Source organism: Scyliorhinus torazame, chromosome 13, assembly GCF_047496885.1.
Source record: "Scyliorhinus torazame isolate Kashiwa2021f chromosome 13, sScyTor2.1, whole genome shotgun sequence".
In the NCBI taxonomy this organism is placed as follows: domain Eukaryota; kingdom Metazoa; phylum Chordata; class Chondrichthyes; order Carcharhiniformes; family Scyliorhinidae; genus Scyliorhinus; species Scyliorhinus torazame.
This window is the reverse complement of record NC_092719.1, coordinates 36,884,627-36,896,776: the sequence shown is the minus strand read 5'-3', so window position 1 is coordinate 36,896,776 and position 12,150 is coordinate 36,884,627. Positions and strand designations below refer to the sequence as shown.

Below are 12,150 nucleotides of genomic sequence, written 5' to 3'. Positions count from 1 at the left end.
TCTTGCTGCAGTCCTTAGAGGAACCAATTGGCTCACCAGTATCCAAAATGGAAAAGCGGTTAGGGAACAGGATAGCCCCAGGGGATTCCTGCACTACCTGCTTGTTTCTCTTAGATACTCTGGTGGCCACCTATTCCCTCTCTACCTGTATACCTCCCAACTACAGTGTGACCACTTCTCTAAACGTGCTATCCACATAATCCTCAGCCTTGCAGATGCGCCACAGTGACCCCAGCTGCCACTCCAGCTCCGCAACCCGGAGCTCAAGTTTCTGAAGGTACTGACTCTCTCTGTAGATTCCATTGAGGGCACTTTGTGCGCGAATTCGCACATCCTGCAGGATGCATATTCCATATGGCCGCTGCACTGATGTAACTTAAACTTTATGTAAAGTGTTTATTACAGTCTGGTATTAAATAATAACTCACCTGCCTCACCAATTGTCTCCTCTGTGTCCAGTTCAGAAAGACCTATACTTACCATCCAATCAACGTACGGGACTTCAATGACGACACTTGTCATTTCATCTGGAAAATCACAACTCTACCTCTGTCTCCACTACTTTATTGGGTCTTTCTCTCTACAAACTCCTGCTGCTTTATGCACTCCCTCTGTGAATTCTCGCTGTTTATGGGTTCTCCCTCTTGCCATATGTCCACTGTTTAACAATAATAGTAGATTATTATCAATAATAGTGGAAAGTGTGTCCATAAAGTATGCCAATCTGCTAAAAAGACATGTAAAGGATTCATAACAAGAAAGGGTGTCAGTGAAAAATTTGTTCCAGTTTGTGAGTCATGACTGTAAAAAGAATGAACAATCTACAAATAAATGTTTTATTCAAAGTTAACTTGTTTCTTCCCCAGCATTTATAACATATTACATTATTTGCTTGCTTATTTAGACATTTGAATCAATGCATCGATGGACAATATCTCCAGTAAATCAATTACCCATTGTTGTTACTCTTTTAGGCACCACAAGGCCACCTAAAGAGGGAGAGGTCCCGGGTGTTGACTACAATTTTGTGACCGTGGAAGAATTTATGGAACTTGAGAAAAGTGGTTCACTATTAGAAAGCGGGACTTATGAAGGTAATTAAATTTGTGATGGATAGTCCTGACAGAGGCACTGCATTTGCAATTCTGAGTTCATGGTACAGACCATATATTCTACTGATACTATCTGCTATAAACAATAGATTGCAATGCAGCTTATATAAGTGTCTTAGTTAACAGCACAATCAGGTTTGAGATTCTCATGAAATTCTCAGCAACAATTGTTTTCACATCTTGCAATTATAAAAAACAATGTTTGTTTGTTTATGGATGGAAGTTCTATTTATTTTGTTAATAAATTATCAATTCGCTTTGCCAGAACCATAACTCGAGGATCGCAGAATAATTTTTTAAAACTGTTATGGAACCCTGCAGCAGGTTCCAGTTTAGATGAACTCTGAAACGTATTTGAAACCTGCATTTGGAAGGAGGAGGAAATTTGCCTGCTAATTGTACATGGACTTATCTTCCAAAATTAGCATTGATGATTCTGAGATCTCTCTTGGATATGGAATGTATTACAGTTCCAGAACAAAAATATTCCAGCCTTCAGATACATTTTGCTGAAATTTGTGAGTGTAGAGAGAACAATATTGTTGCAACAATGGTTCAGATTGCTAAAGAGTCATTATTGTGCATGACAGCCAAATTCAAGGCATTAAGAAATACGGCATCAGTTGCAAATCTCCACAATTTGCTGGATGATTTACACTACACAACCCTTTGCTTCACCCTCAGACTACCCATTATTTTTTTAAACTTATTGGATTTGCACATTATTGTCCATTAAAGTTGTCGCTGTAATTTAAATCCAGTAATTAACGGGCAGGATATTATACCTACGAAACAGATGGCAACAGAGGAAGAGCATATAAAATTGTGTGGGATGGCGCTGGGTCAAGTCCCCAACGTTAACATGCCGGGCCCAGATTTTACGAGCAACGGATGGCAAACTGCGAGAAAACCGCTCGTGTTCTTAAAACAGCAATTGAAAGACACTTAAGCTCATAATGAGGCAATGGAATGTGATTTTATAGGCTCCTTCAGATTTTATATTAAGCACATGGGAGATGGGGGGTTGGAGCCTCAGCTGCTTTTAAAGATGGGCAACAGGCAGCAACTGTAGTTATTGCTCCATCCAGCACCAAGGAGTGATGCTGGTTTTCTTTTGTTGCTTGAAGGGAGTTGGAAAACTACTGATTTGGGAGGGAGATCACTGGAAAGGGGAATGAGAAGATGGTGAGTTGTACCTCTCCTGAGAGGCAGTGGCCAATCTGTGCGGGTAGCACAGTGGTTAGCACTGTTGCTTCACAGCGCCAGGGACCAGAGTTTGAATCCCGGCTTGGGTCAATGTCTGTGCAGAGGCTGTACATTCCCCGTGTCTGCGTGGGTTTCCTCCGGGTGCTCCAGTTTCCTCCCACAAGTCCTGAAAGATGTGCTTGTTAGGTGAGTTGGACATCCTGAATTCTCCCTCAATGTACCCGAACAGGCGCCACAATGTGGCGACTAGAGGAGTTTCACAGTAACTTCATTGCAGTGTTAATGTCAGCCTACTTGTGACACTAATTTAGATTATTATTATGGTGGAAAAGGTTTTATTGTCGGGCATCTAATGCCAGTGGCCCTGAATTTCTATATCTCAGGTTCATTCTCAAAATCCACTGCCGACGTGTGGCATCTGCAAATCAACCATACATCACTGCCTCAAGCGGCTGACATATGTCCTCTTTGTCTAGCCCAACTAGTCCATAAATTACCGAACAAAGCAGACGGTCAGGCCAAGATAACCAGACAATTCCTTGCGATCACAGGATTTCCCAACGTGCAATGTTTCCTCGATGCACATATGTCGCCATCGAGGTCCTTGCTGGCCAACCAGCAACTTTCATTAATCGGAAGAGAATTAATTCCGTTAATGTGCAACTAGTCTGTGACCACCACCAATGGATCCCCCATGTGTGTACTCTTTAGCCTGGGTGCAACCAAGACGTTTACTCTCTCCCGCACTTCCAGATGCCTCAGCCTTTCACCACCTCACCCCCTTCAAGGATGGATACTTCTAGGGATACCCACTGAAGAGATGACTGTCAAAACAAATGAGGAACTCTAAAACAGGCAAAGGATCAATACAATGAGAACCACACTGCAACCAGGGTGACCATCAAGCAGATCAGCAATCTAATTCAGATGTCTGGATCAATTGGGTGAGGATCTTCAATATGCCCCAGCAAGGCAGAAATGGATAATGGTGGTTTTCTGCATTTCACACAACCTGGGGCTGCAGAGTGGGAATGCCTGGCTGCTGAAGACTTAATGGTCTTAGTCTGAAGACAAGGCATCCTCAGCTGAGGAGAAGGATAGGGATGCTGATGACGAGCCGCAGCCGCCTGATAGACAGAAGGGACCACTTGGAGGGCGCTGAGATATAGGCACACAGGAGACATTGGGCAGCATTGAAGTGCACTCATTTTGGCTAACCTCTGCCGCTGCCAAATAAAGATTCATATTTCACCTACACTAATGCCACTCATGTTGACTCTGAGCCCAGACCTTCTCAGCCACTGGCACTTGAGCCTCTACAATGTGCAAATGATGAGCACTCACAGGCAGTCCTTGGATCATCCCAAGGCATTATATATCTATTAGAAATCTTTTTAAAAAAATATATTTATTCTCCTTTTTCACATTTTCTCCCAAATTTACACCCACCAACAATAAACAATAATCAGTAACAAACATGTCAATCCCCATATCAAAACAACGATCCCATCCTCCCAGCAAATCCCAAACATTAGCCCGCATGTTCACATAAACAAATGATGAAAAGAAATCAGGAATCACCCATAGTCACCATTAACACACATAATCTCCCTCCCTCCCAACCCCCCCCCCCCCCCCAAATAATGTTTGATGTTATCCAGTTCCTGAAAGTGCATAATGAATAATGCCCATGAATTGTAGAGCCCCTCCATCCTTCCCCTCAGTTCAAACTTAACCTTCTCAAGAGTCAAGAATTCCAACAGGTCCCCCCGCCACGCCAGGGCACACAGGGTGGAGAGGTTGCTCTCCAACCTATCAGGATCCGCCTTTGGGCGATCAACGCGGCGAAGGCTACAACATCTGCCTCCGCACCCGTTTCCAACACTGGCTGGTCCAACACCCCGAATATGGCCTCGCGGGGGCCCATGTCCAGCTTCACGTGCACCACTTTAGAGATTACCCTAAAAACCTCCTTCCAGTTGTCATGTGAGGGTACCTTTAAGACATGGATGTTTAAGCAATATACCTTTAAGAAAACAGTGATGTCATAGAGTGGGTGGAGCTCAGCTCAGTTCAGCCATTTTGAAGTTTCAGTTTTGAAAAAGAGCTGTTGTGTGTCTGTGTGTTTCCAGAGAGCTGCAGTTAGTTTGAAAAGAGCTTGTGAGGTGTCTGTGTTTTGCAGTGAGCTGGATTTGCTGTGATGTCTGCCATAAAAGACCATCTCTGGATCATTTGGGTGATTCAAAGTAAAGGCTTTAACCTGATGTGATTTTGTTTAAAGATGTTAAGTCTTTTGGAAGTTTGAAGGAACACTTTAAGGAATTATTTACTGTTGCAATATTTTCTGAGTTATCTTTGAAGTAAGGGGTGGTAAGAGATCCAATGTTTATTTAAGATGTTAAGTTGAGTTCATGGAATAAGCAGTGTTTTGTGTTTAAAAACCCACGTGTCCATAATTGTAATCCCACACCTCGGGAAAAAGCCGTGTGCTAGGAAAAGCAACAAATACATTAAAGGGAGAGGTTGGTTGAACTCCATAATACATTTTGGGGTTCTGAAAACGCCTCGCCCATAACTATTGGGGTCTCGTCCGGGATAAAAGTCTATCTATTGGATTGGCTTCTGTGAACTTAAAGACAATGAAAGATTGTTGCCGGTGTGGTATTTAAGTTTAAGTGGGGAGAGTGTTGTGAACAATGGCTCTTTCAGAGGCTCAGAAGTTTTGGGGGGCGGAGAATGTCACACGTAGTACTTTACGGACAGAAACAAAAAGCAGACTGTTAGATTTGGCGAGAACATTGCAGTTAACATTACCTGACAAAATGCGAAAAGATGAGGTAATTATGGCAGTGATTAAGCATTTAAAGTTGCCTGAGATAGAGTTTGACTCATTGGAAATGGCAAAAATTCAGTTGCAAATTAAACAAATGGAACATGAGAAATAATTAAAGCGGCTGGCATACGAGAGTGAGAAAGAGAGAGAGCGGAAAGAGAAAGAGAGAGAGAGGAAAAAGAAAAGGAGAGAGAGGAAAAAGAAAAGGAGAGAGAGGAAAAAGAAAAGGAGAGAGAAGAAAGGAGAAAAGAAAGAGTAGCCCAGCAGAAGAAAAAGAAAGGGAGATACAGATCAGGCAAAAAGATAAAGAGAGGGAGTTTGAACTTCAGAAAATGGCCATAAAACATGACAATCAGTTAAAATTGGCAGACGTGAAGGGAAACATACAGTTGGATGATAGTGATGAGGATAGTGAGAAAGAGCATCATAGTCGAAGGCTTGGTGTGAATCTATTTAAATATGTCCAAGGATTGCCAAGGTTTGACGAGAAGGAAGTGGAAGCCTTTTTCATTTCATTTGAGAAGGTAGCTAAACAAATGAAATGGCCACAGGACATGTGGGTGTTATTGATTCAAACAAAGCTGGTAGGTAGAGCTAGTGAAGTGTTTGCATCACTACAGGAGGAGGTATCTGGAACGTATGAGGAGGTGAAAAAATCCATCTTAAGTGCAGATGAGCTAGTGTCTGAAGCTGACAGACAAAGGTTTAAAAATTTAAGGAAAGAATTTGGTCAAACATACATGGAGTTTGAAAGGCTCAAACAGAGTAATTTTGATAGGTGGATAAGGGCTTTGAAAATAGACCAAACGTATGAAGCTCTCAGAGAAATTATACATTTGGAGGAGTTTAAAAATTCAATTCCTGATGTAGTGAGAACTCGTGTGGAAGAAGAGAGGGTTAAAACTGTGAGATTAGCAGCGGAAATGGCAGATAATTATGAATTAGTTCATAAATCAAAGATTGGTTTCCGCCATCAGTTTCAGCCTGTGAGGGATAGAAACTGGGGACATGAGAAATACTCAAGTGGTAATGGTAAAGGTGATGTGATGGGAGACAATAAAGAGAGTGTACCTCAGATTAAAAAAGAAATCCAGGAAGGTGGAAAAGAAATGAAAAGTTTCAGATGTTTTCACTGTAATAAACTAGGCCATGTAAAGTCACAGTGTTAGTGGTTGAAGAGAAGCACTGGGAAGGCTGATGTGGTAAAACAGGATAAGACAGTGGGGTTTGTTAGAGTGGTAAAGGAAAGCCCAAGGGAAGCAAAGGAGATGCAAACGATTGTACAGCCTGTTCAAGAAGTAATTGTTAAGAAGGTGCCAGATGTATTTAAAGAATTTACTTGTGTGGGTAAAGTTTACTCGTGTATCTGGAGGAGCAGGTAAAGAAGTCACAATTTTAAGAGATGCAGGGGCTAGTCAATCTTTAATGGGAATAGATGAGGAATTATGTAGTTCGGGAAGAATGTTGCCAGAAAAGGTGGTGATATGTGGAATTCAGGGTGAGAGGAGTAGCGTGCCATTATATAAGGTAAAGTTGGAAGGTCCAGTGAAGAGTGGTGAAGTGGTAGTAGGAGTAATAGATAAACTATCTTGTCCAGGAATACAGTTTATCTTGGGTAATGATATAGCTGGATCGCAGGTGGGAGTGATGCCTACTGTGGTTGATAAGTCAGTGGACAACTGAAGCGATGAAGGACGAATATCCTGGGATTTTTCCGGATTGTGTAGTAACAAGGTCGCAAAGTCACAGGTTAGGACAAGAGGATAAATCAAAGAGTGAAGATGAAGTTGAAGTGCAATTATCAGAAACGATTTTTGATCAGATGGTTGAAAAAGAACAAGAACAGGTGGAGGATGAGGCGGATATTTTTAGTTCAGGAAAATTGGCGGAGTTACAATAGAAAGATGTAGAAATAAAACGGATATATCAGAAAGCATATACGGAAGAGGAATCTGAGAGTATACCAGAGTGGTATTACCTTAAAAATAATGTCTTGATGAGAAAATAGATACCTGTACATATGCAGGCGGATGAAAAGTGGGCAGAAATTCATCAAGTAGTATTGCCGGTAGGGTATAGAAAGGAGGTGTTGCGAGTTGCACATGAGGTACCAGTGGGAGGTCATTTGGGATTAAGGAAAACTCAAGCTAAAATCCAGAAACATTTTTATTGGCCTGCACTACATAAAGATGTAGTTAAATTTTGTCAATCATGTCACACTGTCAAGTGATAGGGAAACCTCAAGCAGTGATAAAACCAGCGCCCTTAATACCCATTCCAGCATTTGAGGAACCTTTTACAAGGGTCCTAATCGATTGTGTGGGACCGCTTTCTAAAACAAAAAGTGGGAATCAATATTGTTTGACTGTAATGGATGTGTCTACTAAATTTCCAGAGGCCATTCCAGTACATAATATTACAGCTAAAAGGATTGTGGAGTAGTGACTTGAATTCTTTACTAGATGTGGACTACCCACAGAAATTCAATCGGATCAAGGAACAAATTTTACTTCAAAGTTATTCAAAGAAGTTATGGATAGTTTAGGAATAAAACAATTTAAATCAACTGCGTACCATCCAGAATCTCCGGGAGCGTTAGAAAGGTGGCATCAGACATTAAAGACAATATTGAGGGCGTATTGTCAAGATTATCCAGAGGATTGGGATAAAGGAATCCCATTTGTATTGTTTTCAATTCGGGATGCACCTAATGAGTCAACCAAATTTAGTCCTTTTGAACTAGTTTTTGGTCATGAGGTAAGAGGACCACTTAAATTGGTTAAGGAAAAATTGGTGGGTGAGAAATCGGAAATGACACTATTGGATTACGTGTCAAATTTTAGGGAACGATTAAATAGAGCAGGTGAATTGGCTAGACAACACTTGAAAGTTGCACAAAATGTGATGAAACGGGTAGCGGACAAGAAATCCAAAGTTCGTAGTTTTGCCAGTGGGGATAACGTTTTAGTGTTGTTTTTACCAGTGGTAGGGGAGCCTTTAAAAGCTATGTTTTGTAGACTGTATCAGATTGAAAGGAAATTAAGTGAAGTGAATTATGTGGTAAAAATACCAGATAGAAGGAAGACTCACCGAGTGTGTCATGCTAGCATGAGTGGATTTGATCAAACAGTTGTGCAAAAGTTTTGTGGCGGGATTACTCCACTGATGGACTTGCTAAAGAAATTTCAATGGACAGCAGACTTACAACAGGCATTTGACTGCCTGAAAACTGTGGTAACCAATGTTCCTGTATTGGAGAATGGCAAGGGGCTCTGTGGTCAGATTGAACTAAATTATCTGATTCTGAATAGAAATGTCGAGGAGTAGAGGAATGGATGGATCGTGCAGAGACATTGTTCAAAGAGACTGTCAATCGAGAAGGATTTCGGTTGGAGAAAGAAGAACAAAGAAAAATGGACTATATTATTATACCTGTTTGCATGTGCTTTTTTTTTAAAATGAAAAGGTATATTTACTGTGTACCTTTCTTAGTGGATGGTGCAAAAGTGATAAATGAAACCATCTTGAAGTTGATGGCTTTTTTTTTCTTGGGGGGGGGTGGAGGTGTCATGTGAGGGTACCTTTAAGACATGGATGTTTAAGCAATGTACCTTTAAGAAAACAGTGATGTCATAGAGTGGGTGGAGCTCAGCTCAGTTCAGCCATTTTGAAGTTTCAGTTTTGAAAAAGAGCTGGTGTGTGTCTGTGTTTCCAGAGAGCTGCAGTGAGTTTGAAAAGAGCTTGTGAGCGCCTGTGTTTTGCAGTGAGCTGGATTTGCTGTGATGTCTGCCATAAAAGACCATCTCTGGATCATTTGGGTGATTTAAAGTAAAGCCTTTAACCTGATGTGATTTTGTTTTCAGGTGTTACGTCTCTTGGAGGTTTTCAGGAATTATTTACTGTTGCAATATTTTCTGAGTTATCTTTGAAGTAAGGGGTGTTAAGAGATCCAATGTTTATTTAAGATGTTAAGTTGAGTTCATGGAATAAGCAGTGTTTTGTGTTTAAAAACCCACGTGTCCATAATTGTAATCCCACACCTCGGGGAAAAAGGCGTGTGCTAGGAAAAGCAACAAATACATTAAAGGGAGAGTTTGGTTGAACTCCATGATACATTTTGGGGTTCTGAAAATGCCTTGCCCATAACACAGTAATCCTCCAGCTTTGGACAGGACCAAAACATATGAATGTGATTAGTGCCCCCCCCCCCCCCCCCCCCCCACCCCCCGCAACGTTCACACACATCTCCTACTCCTTCAAAGAATCGTCTCATCCTCTCCCTCATGAGGTGTGCACTGTATACCACCTTCAGCTGTATCAGCCCCAACCTCGTGCACGAGGTGGAGGCGTTCACTCTCCGGAGCACCTCACACCAGAACCCCTCCTCCATATCCTCTCCCAACTCTTCCTCCCACTTTCTTTGATCCCTTCCAGAGGTGCCTTCTCCTCTTCCAAAATAGCTCCGTAAACCGCCGACACTACCCCCTTCTCCAGCCCCCCTGTCGTCAGCACCTCTTCCAGCAATGTGGAGGCCGGCTCCACCGGGAAGCTCTGTATCTCCTTTCTGGCAAAATCTGGAACCTGCATGTATCTAAACATTTCCCCCTGCTCCAGCCCATACTTCGCTTCCAGCTCCTTCAATCCTGCAAACCGACCCCTAAGAAACAAATCTTTTAGTGTCTTCATCCTCACATTTCCGAAAATTTCCATCCCACTTCCCTGGCTCGAATCTGTAGTTCCCCCAAATCGGCATTTCCCTTGACCCTGTCCCCAACCCGAAGTGTTGACGAAACTGCCTCCAAATTCTCAATGAAGCTATTATTACCGGACTCACTGAGTGTTTCCCCGGTGCCATCGGGAGCGGCGCTGTTACTAGTGCCTTCAATCCCGACCCCCTGCACAAACTCTCCTCCATTCTGGCCCACTGGGAATCAACTCCTCTGACCCAGCTCCACACCTTCTCCACATTCGCCGCCCAATAGTAATACATCAGGTTCGGAAGACCCAAACCCCCTGCCTGCCTTCCCCTCTGTAGCAGCATCTTTCTAATTCTGGCCACCTTCCCTCCCCATATGAACAAAGTAATCATTCCTTCAATCTCTCTAAAAAATGCCGTTGGCCTGTTAGAAATCTTTTAACTCTGAATCGGTGAATAAATGTTTTTTGTTAATTAATTATAAATAAGTCTTCCAGAGTCAATTTCCAAATTCTAACTACTTGGCACAGGGTAACTCATTGAGAATGGGTCTCGTATTTTCAGCCCCCTTTTAAAAATGTTACTAGTAATTAGCATATTCCAGCTTCAACTGTGCAACAAGTAGATTACATACAAATTAATTATGCTGCACTGAACTAACCATCAGACAACAAATGGTTTAATTCACATATACTTCACATTTGAGTGATTTTTTTTTCTAAGCTAATGCACTTCCCCGAATGTTCATCTGTCCTCTTTTTATACTCTTGAATAAAACAAAAATGAATGCATTAAACACAAATCAGAGAGAGTGAAAGCTTGTGTAGAAGATTGTAGTTTAGTCGGGCAGCATGGTCGGCACGGGCTTGGAGGGCCGAAGGGCCTGTTCCTGTGCTGTACATTTCTTTGTTGTTCTTTGTTCTGGTTCGGCACTGTAACTAAAACATAACATCAAAAGGAAACTTAATAAATAAAATCAAGATGTCAATGCCGGGGATGATGATGCATCCCAGCTGGTGCGGCACCGACAGGTCGTGGAAGGCTTGAAGCATGCAGATGGACACTGAGGTTGGGATTCTGTGATCCTGAGGCTAAGTGTTGACGTCGTCGGAAACGCAGTCGCGTTTCTCGACAGCGTCAACATGGCCTCAGGATCAGCAATGGGGCCAGCACGGCACTGGAGCGGTTCACGCCGCTCCAGCTGCTGATCCCGGTGTCAACTGGGCGGCGAGGGATCCGCGCATGCACAATGGCACCGGCGCCAACCCGCACATGCGCAGTGGCTCCCTTCAACGCACTGGCCCCGACGCAACATGGCGCAGGGCTACAGAGGCCGGCGCGGAAGAAAGGAGGCACCCAGCCAGAGAGGCCGGCCCGTCGATCGGTGGGCCCCGATCATGGGCCAGGCCACATCGGAGGCCCCCCCCCCGGGGGGGTCAGACCCCCCTCCACAGGCCGCTCCATGACCCTTCCATGCCGTGTTCCCGCCAGCTGTGAGCAGGTGTGGACGGTGCCGGTGGGACTCTGCTTTTTTATGACGGCAGCTCGGCCCATCCCGGGCCGAGAATCGGCAGGGGGGGCCGCATAGAGCGGCCCCCAACCGGCTCCACGTAGAGTGGCCCCCAACTGCGCCGCGTCAACCATGGAGATTCACTCTGCAGAGAATCGCGTCGGGGCGGCGTGGCACGATTCACGCCGGTCGCGGGGAATCTCCGGCCTGGCCCCGGGCTGTGAGAATCACCCCCCTGTGTTCCCTCTTCAATGCCGCCCGGTTGCGAACGTAGTGAGGTAGAGGGGCAGACAGTTGGGTCGATGATTGCCCGCTGCCTGGATTTGTTAATCCAAACTTAGCCAGGTCCACGAGCAGCTCGCCACCTCCCCTCCCAACCAGGTGACTAGAGATTAGGAGCATGGGGCTGAAGTGCAACCCAAAGTTGAGGAGCAGCCCCTTCAAATAGCTAAAAAGGGGTTGCATCTTCAGGCAATTTACATAAACATTCAACATGGACTCCCCTTGGCCGCAGAAAAGACATGCGGCCTGAGAGTCTGTGAACATCCTAATCTACGATTGCATGGCACTGCTGCATACAACACCCTCCACACCAGGCACCCAATGGAAAAAGGGAGGGCTCTCACATCGCAAGCCCTCCACTGGAGCTCTCCCCCACCTCCAGGTGATAGAACAGAATGCCAAAGCGTGTCTTGATGATGTAGGAAGGAAAGAACGTGGAGAGTGTGCAGCCACAGGCCATACCGGAAACTTCTCTGCGCCAAATGGAAAGACGAGGCAGCTCAAATTATGG

The 12,150-nt window shown here is 44.0% G+C and overlaps 1 protein-coding gene across 22 annotated transcripts in view; it reads left to right on the top strand.

The window, feature by feature from the left end:
* The window catches only part of magi2a (membrane associated guanylate kinase, WW and PDZ domain containing 2a), a 1,087,579-nt gene that overhangs the window by 682,535 nt on the left and 392,894 nt on the right, over positions 1-12,150 (top strand). For 21 of the 22 annotated variants that reach the window (XM_072471357.1, XM_072471362.1, XM_072471356.1 and 18 more), the window contains one exon: positions 975-1,094. The exons of the other annotated variant lie outside the window; for it this stretch is intronic. In XM_072471357.1, the coding sequence (XP_072327458.1) occupies positions 975-1,094 (120 nt within the window). The remainder of the gene's footprint in view (positions 1-974; positions 1,095-12,150) is intronic. 22 annotated transcript variants of the gene reach the window in all.